Source organism: Trematomus bernacchii, unplaced genomic scaffold (assembly GCF_902827165.1).
Source record: "Trematomus bernacchii unplaced genomic scaffold, fTreBer1.1, whole genome shotgun sequence".
In the NCBI taxonomy this organism is placed as follows: Eukaryota; Metazoa; Chordata; class Actinopteri; order Perciformes; family Nototheniidae; genus Trematomus; species Trematomus bernacchii.
In genome coordinates, this window is record NW_022987876.1 from 1126586 (window position 1) to 1142073 (window position 15488).

The 15488-nt window shown below is 43.2% G+C and overlaps 1 protein-coding gene across 8 annotated transcripts in view; it reads left to right on the forward strand.

The window, feature by feature from the left end:
• Positions 1 to 14838, forward strand: part of LOC117469499 (transcriptional regulatory protein AlgP-like) — a 30656-nt gene extending 15818 nt beyond the window's left edge. For 3 of the 8 annotated variants that reach the window (XM_034113923.1, XM_034113922.1, XM_034113925.1), the window contains 7 exons: positions 2889 to 2948; positions 4753 to 4860; positions 10734 to 10790; positions 11135 to 11238; positions 13553 to 13657; positions 13795 to 13860; positions 14120 to 14838. In XM_034113923.1, coding sequence (XP_033969814.1) covers positions 2889 to 2948; positions 4753 to 4860; positions 10734 to 10790; positions 11135 to 11238; positions 13553 to 13657; positions 13795 to 13860; positions 14120 to 14374 — 755 coding nt within the window. In that variant the 3' untranslated portion in view covers positions 14375 to 14838. Of the gene's footprint in view, positions 1 to 2888; positions 2949 to 3769; positions 3827 to 4752; positions 4861 to 10733; positions 10791 to 11134; positions 11239 to 13552; positions 13658 to 13794; positions 13861 to 14119 lie in introns of all 8 variants that reach the window. The other 5 variants (XM_034113929.1, XM_034113930.1, XM_034113926.1 and 2 more) reach the window with 4 other exon arrangements.
• Positions 14839 to 15488: the final 650 nt, after the last annotated feature.

Here is a 15488-nt window from a genome sequence, read left to right on the forward strand (position 1 = left end):
ATAATTTGTACAACTTATATTTAGAAATACTCCGTTGTAATTATTGATGCATAAATGTGTTCATCCATTCAATGTGGCATCTGCTATAATGGGGTTAATGTTAAAGGTAGGGTAGGTAAGTTTGAGAAACCGGCTCGAGATACACTTTTTGTTATATTCCATGGAATGCTCTTAACATCCTGATAGCAATGAATATCTTAAGTGCTTTGACAAAAAATCCATAAAAAAATGTCATCTGTGGAAGCCGTAATACTGTAAAAAGCACGACCAATCATCTGAGCCGGCCCGGCTAAAATAACTGGATGGCCTACCCAGTGGCGACTGGTCATTAGGGGCAGGTGTGGCACAGCCCCACCTAGTGTCAGCAGAAAGTATTACACATAATGATTACAAAAAATGCAAAGAGATGCAAAAAAAGAAATAAAAAAATATATAAAATATATTTTAAGGTCATGTTTAATCATCTGATTCGTCTGTACATTGCTGTTTTAGTCTGTGTTCTTCTAATTAGTGTCTACAGTGCCGTTTTGAGCCATGTGGGACAAAACCTGATCATGCCCCACCCTCTCACTGTCAAAGCGAACGGTGACTGTAAAAACTACACTGCGCATGCTCAGAGTATTTTTCAATGTAATGTGTGTGGCAAAAAAAAAAAGACCATAGGGGCACAGAGCTGCCATCCCCACCATACGTCATCTCACATCATTCAGAGCTGATTGGCTGTAAGTACGTGTGCCGCGAAAAGTGTGGTGTGTGAAGAGGAGACGAGAGAGCTGCAGTGACGCGTCCTAAAACCAGGAAGTAAGCTGCAAAAAAGCAATGAGGTTTCTCCATAGGATTTTAGAAAATAACTCGAAATAAGATCTGTGGGAAATGTACCTGTTAGATAATTGCACGTTTTGTTCAGCCGGATAACATCCACATGTCTACCCTACTTTTATAATTTATCATAAATCTATCGATTAGATTTATGATAGACTTTTGAAACTACAAGAAGATAAGGAGGACTTTTACAAAAAAGTAATAGAAATGTTTGTCCAGAAGGATAGGCAAATAGACTTCATCTTCAAGTCAAGGTAAGACCGCAATTTTTTGAAAATGGGATCTTACTAAGAGAGAACAATTCAATATTTAAATGATAAAATGACATTTTTTGGGTATCCTTTTGTTGAACTGTCTGTTTAAAATTAATCGAAGCATCAGACAAAAAAAGCTTTTGAAAATAATATTATATTTTGGTTTAGGTCAAAATATAATATTTGTAAACCTGAAGAGTCAGTGCCAGTGCCTCACCAGCCATGAACCTCACTGCACGTCACTGCAGAAGCTTATATATAGACATCTAAGTTTTTTGTGCCCCACCACTTTTGTACATATAAAAACGCCACTGGGCCTACCTGCCTGTCAGCCTTCCATCTGTGCACAAACTTATCTCGTGCCCTCATTGGTCATGTGCGCGTTCGTGTGTGTTGGAGGAGGGGCTCTGTAAGGAAGTGGCAGATTTTCTCCAGTTGTGTATTTTCAAATTCTAGCGATCTCGAGCCGGTTTCTCAAACTTACCTACCTTTAATGTGCTATAATGATATTACTTAATAATACCACATTACTGTATAATACGTGATAATGTATGAGTTGATTTACTTCAATCTACTGTACTGTGTACACCACAACAATATTACAAAAAATATACTGCACATTAAAGCAAACTATTGTAAAGGTAAAAGTATGAGCATAACAAATAAAGAAGTGTAAACATTATTATTATGATTATTTAATATATAAAGACTATATATTATTGAATTACAATTAAGATAATAAGATTAGATGTACTTTATTTGATCTAAAATATATATATTTTTTTGTTATAGCAGCCTGTGAAAACCATAACAAATAAGTGATTAAATGCTCTTCAGCAAACACAACTGCAGAGCTGCAAACATTGCAAACAAACTGAAGACCTAAGTTCACCCAGTTGTCTTTGTGTAGTTGTGAATGAAGCGCCATCTTATGGTTAAATCCTGTAATTGAACAAATGGGGAAATTTGGCAACGCCCTCTAGCAATTTGGCAACGCCCCCAGCCACTGGGATCCGCTGGGTTTTTGTTTGGAATCCGCTGGGTGGAGTCCTATCTGGAGTGCTACATCTGTAGCTTACCCCCGCGATTCAAAGTAACGTCAACGTAGCTGTAATTTATGCTTTGCTTACATGTTCGCATAATTGGAAGTTTACTGACATTTACATACCTTGTTTACCTGGCTCAAGTGGTGGCTCTGGGGTTGTTGTGTGAGCCACCACTTGAGAATTGTCGTCTTTTTTAAGAAATTCTTATGTCCATCTTCAAAAACTCTGAGTCCGACTGACAGTTTATTTTAAACATTGTCACAGCTCACAGGATAGGTACCTGTCAGCCAATAAGACAGTTGTTTATTTCCATTCAACTCTCTGGTTGGTCTGGTGTCTTGCCTCTGTTGCATTCACTGAACACGGGAAATTACAATCCTGCCGTCCTCTCTAGTGTCATGATGAGGTTCAGGTAAAGCACGGTTAATGTATCATATGATTGACTCAATAATATAATACATGACTTTGAGAGTAGACAATCTAGGCATATTAACTAAATTAATTAAACATACTTATCACGGCGACGGAGTACTGAGATTATTATTTTTTTTTTTGTTGCTAGGGGGCCCTTAGTGGCTGCGCGGCCCTAAGCGGCCGCTTATGTTGCTTAATGGGTCGGGGCCGACACACACACACACACACACACACACACACACACACACACACACACACACACACACACACACACAGTATAAATATTATTTATCATATATTATTATATTTATCATTTTCAGTGCGTTAAACTTTTTAAAATGTATTTGTTTAGCGGCCACGAGCAATGCAACTGACTCAGGAGCAGCAACCAATAAGAGAAAACCTGCAGCTGGTAAAAAACACACACACACACACATCCTGGTAACCGGTTCTACTACCTCTGCCCTTTATCTACAAAGCAATAATCAAGCAGTTCTTCTCTCTCCAAAGATATTTATACTTTTATTATAATGTAGTCTAGCTCCAGCCAGCCGTCAGCATTCACCCCCATGTTGTGGTTCTTCTCTGAGGACTTTATTACATGTGACACGTTTAAACACACGATTCCGCAAGTGTTTCCGCACACGTTTCCGCAAGTGTTTCCGCAAGTGTTGCCGCACGTGTTTCCGCACGCGTTTCCGCACACGTTTCCGTACACGTTTCCATACATGTTTTCTAGACACGTTTCCGCACACGTTTCCGTACACATTTCCATACATGTTTTCCAGACACGTTTCCATAAACGTTGGACGAGAGCTTGGCCTGGGCCAGTTAACCACGTTCCCGTACACGTTTCCATAAATGTTTCCGCACACATTTTCCGCACACGTTACCGCACAGCAGCAGCTCCAAAGGGGCGTGGCCAGCAGCAGCTCGGTTACATTTAAAAGGCCAGAATCAGCACTTTAGTAACAGGGCTGAAATAGAGGGGGATGAGGCTACAATGATCTGTTTGGTATTTTGAGCAAAACACTTCAGAGACATGTTTTGTATAGATATGGCCCTATAATATATTGTTCAAATATAGCATAATAGGTGAGCTTTAACTCTTCTAACCCTAATTAAGGCCTTATTTTAGACCAATCGGATCAATGCTGTTGAACATCTCTAAGGATCTCCTAAAGAGGGATCATGTTCAGGTGATATGAATATTTAGAGCCTCTACTTTCACAGGGACCAAACCTGCAGCTGACTCAGGAGCAGCGACTAAGAAGAAGAAACCTGCAGCTAGCTCACACACACACACACACACACACACACACACACACACACACACACACACACACACACACACACACACACACACACACACACACACACACACACACACACACACACACACACACACACACACACACACACACACACACACACACACACACACACACACACACACACACACACACACACACACACACGGATGAGTAAGTTAACATACACCAGATGGTTTTGGTATGTAATTATAATAGGGTTTTAATAAAATAACACAAAGGCATACAACAAAAAGGGAGCAAAGGTAACCTAAGCTAAACAAAGAAGCCAAAAGGGCGCAAGTCTACTGCTAATAACAGAGAAAGGCCTCTAAAACATGAGCCTAGTTATCACACCTGAGATCACTTCCAATCAGCACTAATGGAAGGAGCTGCAGGAAAACACAGCTAACAAAAGAAACTAAACCCACCACTTTAAACACATATATCAACACTCAACACACGACACTAAGCACATATATCACACCAAACACAGTCTGTAGTGTCCACGACACAAGAGCAAAAGGTGTCTGATTGCAGCAGAGCCTCCCGAGTGATAATTGTCCCCAGGCTTTGTAGTCATCTCCGGAAGGTGTGCTCTGGGATTGCACGGGGATTGGAGAGCGTTGGGCCCGGCGTGCTCCAATCAGCGTCTTCGGAGGAGGACCAGGAGAAGACAGCCAACGACATTGGGGCAACCACACAGCTCATTTACATATTACACACAGCTGCAAACAATCTCAGACAGGTTAACGAGCAGACAGAAACAGCAGCTGTAACACACACACACACACACACACACACACACACACACACACACACACATAGTATACATATTATTTATCATATATAATTATATTTATCATTTTCAGTGCGTTAAACCTTTTTAAATGTATTTGTTTGAAGGATCCATCACACTCACCGAGGGATCCATCACACCCATCGACCGCCTGATGAAGATCCGGCTCAGAGGCATGAAGGACGAGCTGAAGAAACTCCGGGAGAAAAGCAAAGGTCAGAAATAACAAGAAAAATAAATACATGTAGAAATAAATCCTGCAAGCATCTAATAAACGTGCAGGTTAGTTTGAAAATAAATAGTGTTCAGTGACACTAATACCCGCTCTGGTATTTAACATTTAAAGGAATATATATTAACCTTACATAGCATCTGTATACACATTCACTGGCCACTTTATTAGGTACACCTGTTCACCTGCTCGTTAACGCAGATATCTAATCAGCCAATCACATGGCAGCAACTCAAGTATTTCAGAAAGGGGTTCCAACCCGGTACTACAAGGTGTCCCTAATAAAGTGGCCGGTGAGTGTAAGTACATTCACTGAATCACAGGTTAACTAAGATTACTTTTGTTTTTTTAATTCACACTGTAAATACAAGTGTATTCTCATATTAACTACCTGTGTTCCTGTTGCTGCCATGACACGTGAATTTCCTTGGATAGATAAAGGTCCATCCTATATTTAACACATTTTTGGCATGGCCGGATGCAATCGGTCGCTTCGGTGTCGGGAAAATCAACGAAAACGGAAACTGTACAAATGCCGCAGTTTTTGCGTGGCTGTGTCTTGAAAGCCCCCCCCCCGTTGATGATTCACGATCGTCGGCACGCTGATAAAATACTTTTTTTTTAATGGCACTTCATATCAAAAAGGTTGCCGACCTCTGGCCTAGTAAGATGCTCCAGAACTTACCCCACTGCGGATGGTGATACTGACTACTCGCTTGTTCTAACCCAGATGAACATGCCTAAACGAAAACCTACCCCAAGACAAAAAGAGAAGCCGCGCCTAAACACCGCAAGAATTAAGTGCGCAGAAAATGTCATAGCATTCCGGAAGTCGTTTGCAAAAAAGATGGCTGCAAGCAGTACCGACACAGGACCAGAAGAGAACTGGCAGAGCCTGCGAGCTGCTATGCATGACGCGGCTACCGAATCTTTTGGCACGAATAGGCCGCCGCAAGAAGACTGGATGGCCAAAAATGCTGTAGTCCTGGAACCGCTGTTCGCTGCCAAGAGCGAGTCGCACAAAGTGTACAAGCAACGGGCAACACGGAGTTCTCTCACTGCACTCAAGGATGCGCAGCGTGAACTTCAGAGGACAGCTCGATTCTGTGCTAACCAGTACTGGAACAAGCTCTGCAATGACATCCAACAGGCTTCAGACACTGGTAACCTGCGGGAACTGTACAGGGGCCTGAACAAGGCTATTGGGCCGAGAGCAAAAAAGGTGTGTCCGCTGAAGTCTGCAGAAGGAGCACTGATCACTGACACAGGGCAGCAGATGTTACGATGGGTTGAGCACTACTCAGAGCTCTATGGCAAACCAAGGAGCATCAGCGACGTGGCTTTGGCCTCAACACCCAGCTTTGACATCAATGCTGAGCTGGACAACTTGCCAACCATGGTAGAGCTAGTGAACGCGCTGAAGCACACTGCAAAGGGCAAAGCTGCGGGCACGGACGGCATCCCGGCTGATCTCCTCAAATGTGACAGCTGATTACTGCCGCACATGCACAAGCTGCTCTGTCAATGCTGGCAAGCTGGCGCTTTCCCATCGGACATGAAGGACACCAAGATAATCACGCTTTACAAGAACAAAGGCGATAAAGGCGACTGTAACAACTACTGTGGCATTTCGCTGCTGAGCGTGCTTGGCAAGGTCTTCTCCAGAATTCTGTTGGTGCGGCTCCAGAAATTGGCCGCTCGCGTGTACCCAGAGTCACAGTGCGGGTTTCGAAGTGGCCGCTCAACAACAGACATGATCTTCACGGTGCGCCAGGTGCAAGAAAAGTGCAGAGAGCAAAACAAACCACTGCACATGGCGTTTGTCGACTTGGCGAAGGCGTTCAACATGGTGAGTCGGGAAGGACTGTTCGCCACCTTGCAGAAACTGGGCTGTCCACCGACACTGCTCGGGCTGGTCCAATCGCTTCACGAGGACATGTCAGCAACGGTTTTCTTTGAAGGATCTTCTTCAGACAGCTTCGCCGTTCCCAGTGGAGTCAAGCAAGGCTGCGTGTTAGCCAGGGTAGGAATTTCACGGCGGCCATGACGGCCATGGCCGTCGTTGCCCCTCGGTCTGGCCGTTATGTCCCACTAATAATTGTACGTCCTACGGCCACCGTGGCCTTTGTGCCCCTCACACTGTTAAAATCTCGAAGTTGCTTTAAAAACGTCAGAACAGTGGTTTCTGAACTGCATTATGCTGCGTTCACAACGGACGCGATATGAATATTCGCATTGCTCTAATCGCTGGAGTTTCACTGCGGCTGTCAGCTGTGTTTACTCCTGTCATTCAAACAGGACGCGCTGGAGAGGGGGCGGGGCTTATATCCATATAAATACTGTGGTAGACTCAACTACAACAACATTTACATATTTTACCGTGATTTAATTGTAATAAACGTTTCAAAATGATGCCGAATTAACAAAATACTGATAATGGTTAGTAAAAACCATGAATTAATGCTTTGACAAGTGTGCAGACAAGACGGCAGGCAAACAAACTTTTAAAATGCGTGTTTTCTGAATGGGGATCGGATCGATCAGGCTAAACTAACCTGTAGCTGCTCCGTCCAAACTCACAACAACGTCCTAAGGACAGAAATACAGCAGCGACTGTATTCACCATGACACAGACAGTCTGTGTTTTGTTCATGTTTAACTTTTGTCCAGTTTCTGAACAGATATGATGAGATGTGAGCTCTGTGTGCTAACAGCTGCTGTTTTGGTTTTCTGATTCAACGTCAGTGGCTGAGATCCTCACTGCTGTTTGGCTACCGCGAATTTGAGGCTCGAGTTGAAAATTGTTATTAAAGAGACTCTCTCACACACACACACACACACACACACACACACACACACACACACACACACACACACACACACACACTTTTGTCCAAATTAGATAATATTTACGCACAATTGTTCTGCTATGTGGATTATTATTTATTTAAGGAAAGTCAGATGTTACCAATACATTTGCAACTCAGAGATAAACATAAATCCCCCTTAAAATGTCTAATACGTTTTTGGATAGATTTAACTATTTTAACCGTAATTAAGGCCTTATTTTAGACCAATCGGATCAATGCGTTTGAACATCTCTTGCCCCTTTCACACCAACACGTTTTCAGCTCCGGCTCGGAGCTGGAGCTGAAAAGTACCGTTTTTTCCTGTTCACACCGCAGCGGCGCCGCCTCTTAGCTCCGGAATGCGGTTCACTTCCAGCTCCAAAAAATTGTCGGTCTAGAGGCAAGAGCTTCGGAGCTAAGAGGCGGCGTCACTTACGTCTCTCTTACGTCGAGGCGTGCAGGAAACTAAACCCACCTCTCCTGAACATGGGTCGACTGAAGAGTCTCGTCATGCCTGCCTACAAGCAGTAGCGCTGAGCAAATTGACTAGAAGGCAACCACACACTTTATAAAGTCAGGCAACACTAACCAGGCTTCGTGTGATTCTGTTTATTTGTACCTTACTTTGACCATCCGTTCGCTGTTATTGATCATTGTGGAGAGCAGGCAGACGTTTTGTTTTTTATTATAGCAGCTATCGGATGGAATCAAAACATGGGCTGCACAGGTTGTCATGTCCGACTATCACAAGTAGAATCATAATGAAAAATACGCCGGTAAAATGTGCCTGTAGAAAACGGCTTAGCAAGTAGTCAGTTTAGCTTCGGTTGCTATGCTAACATCACCCATGTTATACCAGAGAAACTTTCATAACAGCGTTGTGATGCCAAACAGCGTCAATTCAGACTGACACACATTCACTTAAGGGGAACTGGGGATATGTATCAGCTGCTTGTGTGACAGTCAGACAGTGAATACTTTAGAGCCGTGTGAGCTAACCCGGAGCTAACGGGAGAATACACTCCCGTGGAAGAGCAGCCAGCACTGCAGCGGTCGGTAAATGCCGCTGAAACACATTAATAAACAATGAACCACGGCACTCTGGAGAAAAGTATAAGGTTGGAGAAGTCGTTATTTAATTTAATCTGGCTTCGTATGATTAAAAGCAACACGATCATCGACCCGACGCAGTCCCCCGTTGTTGTTGTTGTTGTTGTGAGCTCCGTTGGGGAGAAAATCAGCGATGTAAACGGTGACGTCATGACGCAGCAGCGGCAGCTCTGTATGGGCTCAGAACAGTCTCATAATACACACATGCACACAAAAGGATTCACACTTGTATTTCCGGATCCACACTTGTGTTTTTCAATGCACACACAAATGTGTTCCGTTTCATATACATGTAAATAAAATCCAAACACAGAAAAAAGTTTTACATATGTATTTTTGATCCTCACATATTTGTTTTCCGTTTAAATCCCCTGAACCTGCAACACAACCCGCTTTCTGTGCATGGATCGCTGTGCATTCGTGTGTGTGTTTTTTGAGACTCCCCTGACGGTCACCCGATTCGCACTTGTAATTTTTTCTATCTATAGCCAATCAGATGTCTCCTTCATTCTAAGCCAATCACATCCCCACGAGGGTATGATTTATTGCGTTCATGACACTTCATGTACGCATTTTGCGCTGTCCGGAGCTGGGTTTCCACGGACAGAATTTATTTTACCGGACAAATTTGAAACTTACCGGTCATGTTTCAATAATAATAATAATAAGAAGAAGAATTGTGTAGCAGAGTTTCCGTTAGCAGGTAATTACCGGACTATGACCGGATATGGCTAATACGGGATCATCTATTTTCCTCTCTCCCTCCCTCTCTCCTGACAGCCCGTCAGTTTCTCATGCAGCTCGCTAAAACTTCACTCGCGTTTATGTCCATATCGATCAGATCCAGCTCTCCTGATCGGCCTTTATAGAGAGCACCGATCAAACTATTAAGAGTGAATATCGACCGATAATGACCGGCGGGGCTCCCCCCGTTGACAGTTCACTGTCTAGCACTGGCTTCGTAGTGCACTGATCGATTAGGCTAAGCTAACCTGTAGCTGCTCCCTCCACACTCACAACAACTTCATACAGACATAAACAAAGCAGCTGTATTCGCCATACAGGAAACACACATTTAAAACGGTTTTGCCTGCCGTTTTTATGTACACAAGCATTCATGAATGGTTCGGAAAGTGGCGCTGTACCGTAATAATATAAAGGCTTGTATTTGCGTGCATTTCCTGTTCGGAAAGTGGCAATGTACTGAAAGTGGAGGTGTCCTGAGATTAGCGCCTGCAGGCAGGCTCCATGGACCTGTCAGCTCCGGACAGCGCAAAATGTGTACATGAAGCGCTACGTCATGAACGCAAGAAATCTACCCTCGTGGGGGCGCGCTCATGTGATTGGCTTAGAATTGAGGAGACATCTGATTGGCTATAGATAGAAAAAATTACAAGTACGAATCGGGTGACCGTCAGGGGAGTCTCAAAAAACCCACACACGAATGCACAGCGATCCATGCACAGAAAGCGGTTTGTGTTTGCAGGTGCAGCGGTTTTAAACGGAAAACAAATATGTGAGGATCAAAAATACATATGTAAAACTTTTTTCTGTATTTGGATTTTATTTACATGTATATGAAATGGAAAACATTTGTGTGTGCATTGACAAACACAAGTGTAGATCCGGAAATACAAGTGTGAATCCTTTTGCGGATCATGAAATACAAGTGTGAATCCTTCTGTGTGCATGTGTGTATTATGAGACTGTTCTGAGCCCATAGCTCTGGGCGGTGTGAACAGAGCGGGAGCAGAAAAGGGAAACCGGAGCTGAACCAGAAAAGCTCTAGCTAGGAGCTAGAAAGGGAAAAGCGCTGGTGTGAAAGCCGCATCTGAGGATCTCCTAAAGAGGGATCATGTTCAGGTGATATGATTATTTAGAGCCTCTACTTTCACAGGGACCAAACCTGCAGCTGACTCAGGAGCAGCGACTAAGAAGAAGAAACCTGCAGCTGGTACACACACACACACACACACACACACACACACACACACACACACACACACACACACACACACACACACACACACACACACACACACACACACACATACACACACACCCTGGTAACCGTTTCTACTACCTCTGCCCTTTATCTACAAGGCAATAATCAAACAGGTCTTCTCTCTCCAAAGATATTTATACTTTTATTATAATGTAGTTTAGCTCCAGCGACCCGTCAGCATTCACACACACACACACACACACACACACACACACACACACACACACACACACACACACACACACACACTCACACACTGTAAATTATTTTTTTTTAATCTCATGTTTTTTCAGAGGTTTCCGGCGGCAGTCGTGAAACCCAGATCCGGAAGCAAGACTCAACCCTGAAACTCGCCCTGAACCCTCAGACTCCACAGGTCGAAGATGTGCTCGGCTTGGTTAGTTTTTCCCCTTCTTCATGTCTCTTCTACATCAACATGTGTCCCCTCTTCTTCATGTCTCTTCTTCATCAACATGTGTCCCCTCTTCTTCATGTCTCTTCTACATCAACATGTGTCCCCTCTTCTTCATGTCTCTTCTTCATCAACATGTGTCCCCTCTTCTTCATGTCTCTTCTACATCAACATGTGTCCCCTCTTCTTCATGTCTCTTCTACATCAACATGTGTCCCCTCTTCTTCATGTCTCTTCTACATCAACATGTGTCCCCTCTTATTCATGTCTCTTCTACATCAACATGTGTCCCCTCTTCTTCATGTCTCTTCTACATCAACATGTGTCCCCTCTTCTTCATGTCTCTTCTACATCAACATGTGTCCCCTCTTCTTCATGTCTCTTCTACATCAACATGTGTCCCCTCTTATTCATGTCTCTTCTACATCAACATGTGTCCCCTCTTCTTCATGTCTCTTCTTCATCAACATGTGTCCCCTCTGTGTAAAGAGACTCTGAACGTTTCAGGAACAAAGATTCTCTCTCTTTTTGATCCATTTATATAAAAACCTGTCTGAAAATGAGCTGATCAGATTTTGGCCACTTTATGATGTCATAACGATGTTTTGGCTTGTGTAACCATTAGCCAATCAGCAACCAAGGTAACCCCCCCCCCCCCACCTTATCACCTGAATCTCCTCCTAGAGCACCATTGGGTTCTTTGTAACCAAATCTCTCTACCCCATTCACACCAACGGTGTTTCAGGGCCGGTTCGGAGCTGGAGCTTGAAAAGCACCGGGTTTTCCTGTTCACAACGCAGCAGAGCAGCCTCTAATACCCCATTCACACCAACGGTGTTTCGGGGCCGGTTCGGTGCTGGTGCTTGAAAAGCACCGGGTTTTCCTGTTCACACCGCAGCGGAGCAGCGTCATAGCTCCGGAATCCGGTTCGTTTCGAGCACCAAAAAGTTGTCCGTCTAGAAGCAAGAACCGCTTACGTCGGAGGGGGGCGAGATTAACCTGAGCTAACAGTTAAGGCGAGTACGGCAAATACAAGTTGTAACAAGCAGTAGTGCTGAGCAAAGTCACTAGAACGCAACCACACACTTGTAAAAAAAAAAAACACGCTTTATAAAGTCAGGCAACACTAACCAGCTGTGATTCTGTTTATTTGTACCTCACTTTGACCATCCGTTCGCTGTTATTGATCATTGTGGAGAGCAGGCAGACGTTTTGTTTGTTATTATAGCAGCTATCGGATGGAATCAATACATGGGCTGCACAGGTTGTCATGTCCGACTATCACAAGTAGAATCATAATGAACAATACGCCGGTAAAATGTGCCTGTAGAAAACGGCTTACCAAGTAGTCAGTTTAGCTTCGGTTGCTATGCTAACATCACCCATGTTATACCAGAGAAACTTTCATAACAGCGTTGTGATGCCAAACAGCGTCAATTCAGACTGACACACATTCACTTAAGGGGAACTGGGGATATGTATCAGCTGCTTGTGTGACAGTCAGACAGTGAATACTTTAGAGCCGTGTGAGCTAACCCGGAGCTAACGGGAGAATACACTCGTGGAAGAGCAGCAGCACTGCAGCGGTCGGTAAATGCCGCTGAAACACATTAATAAACAATGAACCACGGCACTCTGGAGAAAAGTATAAGGTTGGAGAAGTCGTTATTTAATTTAATCTGGCTTCGTATGATTAAAAGCAACACGATCATCGGCCCGTTGTTGTTGTGAGGTGAGCTCCGTTGGTGAGAAAATAAGCGACGTAAACTGTGACGTCATGACGCAGCAGCGGCAGCACCAGTCGGGCTCTGAGCGGTGTGAAAAGAGCCGGAGCTAAACCGAAGTACCGGTTCTGAACCTGAAAAGCTCTAGCACGGAGCTTGAACCGGAGTTGCGTTGGTGTGAAAGGGGCGTGGGGAGGGGCTCCTTATTTTCATCTAAAGTAACAGACAGAGAATCAGCACTTTGGAAACAGGGCTGAAACAGAGGGGATTATGGGTAATGCTGCAATGATCTGTTTGGTGTTTCAGCCAATCAGAGACAGGCTCTGGATATATCTGAGACCTGTGATATATTGATGAAAAACTGTATAATAGGGGGCATTTAAATATATGTATTTCCACCAGACAGGATCTGTTCACACCTGAGAGTCTGATATGTAGTGTTTTATGGTCTGTATTTTATACAGTGAGTTTTGGTTTCATGTTGCACCGAAGAACTCTCAGTGACGGACCGACGTCTCGACTTTAAAATGTATATCCTTAAAGGTCTCCTATTATACTCTTTTGGTTTTGGTCAGATGGATCCATTTGGAGGCGTGAAGCTCATGGGTCGAGACTCAACCCCGAACCCAGCCTGGTTCCTCCCAACCCTGAAACCAGCCGGGTTCTTCCCAAATCCAAAGGTAGTTGAAAGATGTTGTTTTGTTTGTTAGCAAGATTGCGGAGAAACTTCTGGCCCGATGTTTCTGAAACTTGGTGGGAGAAAGAATCTAATGTTGGAAAGTCTTTGGTACTTTTTTAAATCTGGTGTTTTATTCAGAAGGTTCCAGTCGGAGCTGTGGAGCCTCAACAGAAGGTTCCAGTCGGAGCCACACAGAAGCCAAAGGTAGGAAATCAGTTATTGTTCTACAGAAATGTCAGGTTGTTCATGATGTCGTGTAAGAAGAGTGTCCAGTAGATGTGAACATGATCAGAATGTCGTTTTTTGCACTAAAACAAAGGGAACAGTTTGGAGTATTTATGGGTTATTATTTTACTGGTCCCGATCACATTTGAGATCACATTTGAGATCACATTTGGCTGAACGATTGAACACCTTTATCTGATCATCTTTTGGTATGAATGTGATTTGTGTGTTTGTCCAGGATCAGAGTGCTGCTCCTGTGCAGATCAGGAAGATTGAAGTAATCACATTACTCCGCACCAACAACACAAACACTCACCTGAAGGTGCAGTTGGGGGGTCGTCTGCGGAACCTTTACGGAACAACTCAAGTCCTTTCTGAGGGAATGGGCTTCAAAACCGTGGAGGAATTCACCAAATTATTTTTCCACATGCTGCCTCTCACTGTGACGGCTAACATGCAAGGAAAGAGGATCCTGGAGATGAGAATGATCTGACACGTCGTTTATTATGGGATGTTTGGGAAACGCAGTTTGCTTTGGGTCACGTGGAGGGGTTTCAATCCTCTCCTTTGTACTCCCAATTACTTTTATACTAATTAAAAACATTACTGAGTGTTTCTTTTTATTATTTTGTGCTTCAATAAGTTGGTCCTTATAGTGAATATGTAATAGATTGTTTTAATAGAAGAAAGTAAATTCATGTTTTCTTGTGATAAAATATGTAATGTGGTAAAAAGATCATATATTACATTAGACACACAAAGATTGTATGGTATATAAATACTAAACTGTGAAGATAACTAATATTTACGTTTTGACATGTTAAATATAAAATGTTGATCTTTGATCCACTTAAATGTCTGATCTAGGATCCTGAGATCCATTGCTTTTGTTTGTCTCCACCACATTTGGGGTTCGCGGGTAATTCCCTCACTTGAGTAAATGTACGTGATAAAACACAATTTTCACTCTTGTGATAATTTCTCCCCATCTGAAAGGAAAGGGGCGTAACATGTACAACTGTTCTCACAGCAGTTTAACATAGATATTAAAACGCAGAGGGGGGGGGGGGAGAAGTACTCAGATCTTGTATAGTACTTCTACTTTAACTCAACTATACTTGAGTAAAAGTAGAAGTACTCAGGTCTTGTACTTGAGTTAAAGTAGAAGTACTCAGATCTTGTACTTGAGTAAAAGTAGAAGTACCAGAGTGTAGGAATACTCTGTTACAGTAAAAGTCCTGCATTCAAAATGTTCCTCAAGTGAAAGTATAAAAGTGTTATCATCAAAATATAGTGAAAGTAGCGACAGTAAAAGTAGTCATTGTGCAGATTGGTCCATTTCAGAATAATATATATGATATGTTTTATAATGATTGATCATGAAAGTGTTCTCAAAGCTGGTAAAGGTGCAGCTAGTTTGAATGACTTTGTATACTGCAGGGTAGCTTGTGAATTTACTCCAGGTGGAACTAAAGTCTGATTTAACACTTGATTAGATTTCATATCATTCATCCACATCTGTGAAGTAACTAAAGGTATTAAAAAGTGTGTGGCTGTGGATAGTGTGCTGGACTTTGAATCAGGGGATAGCAAGTTCGAGTCCCACT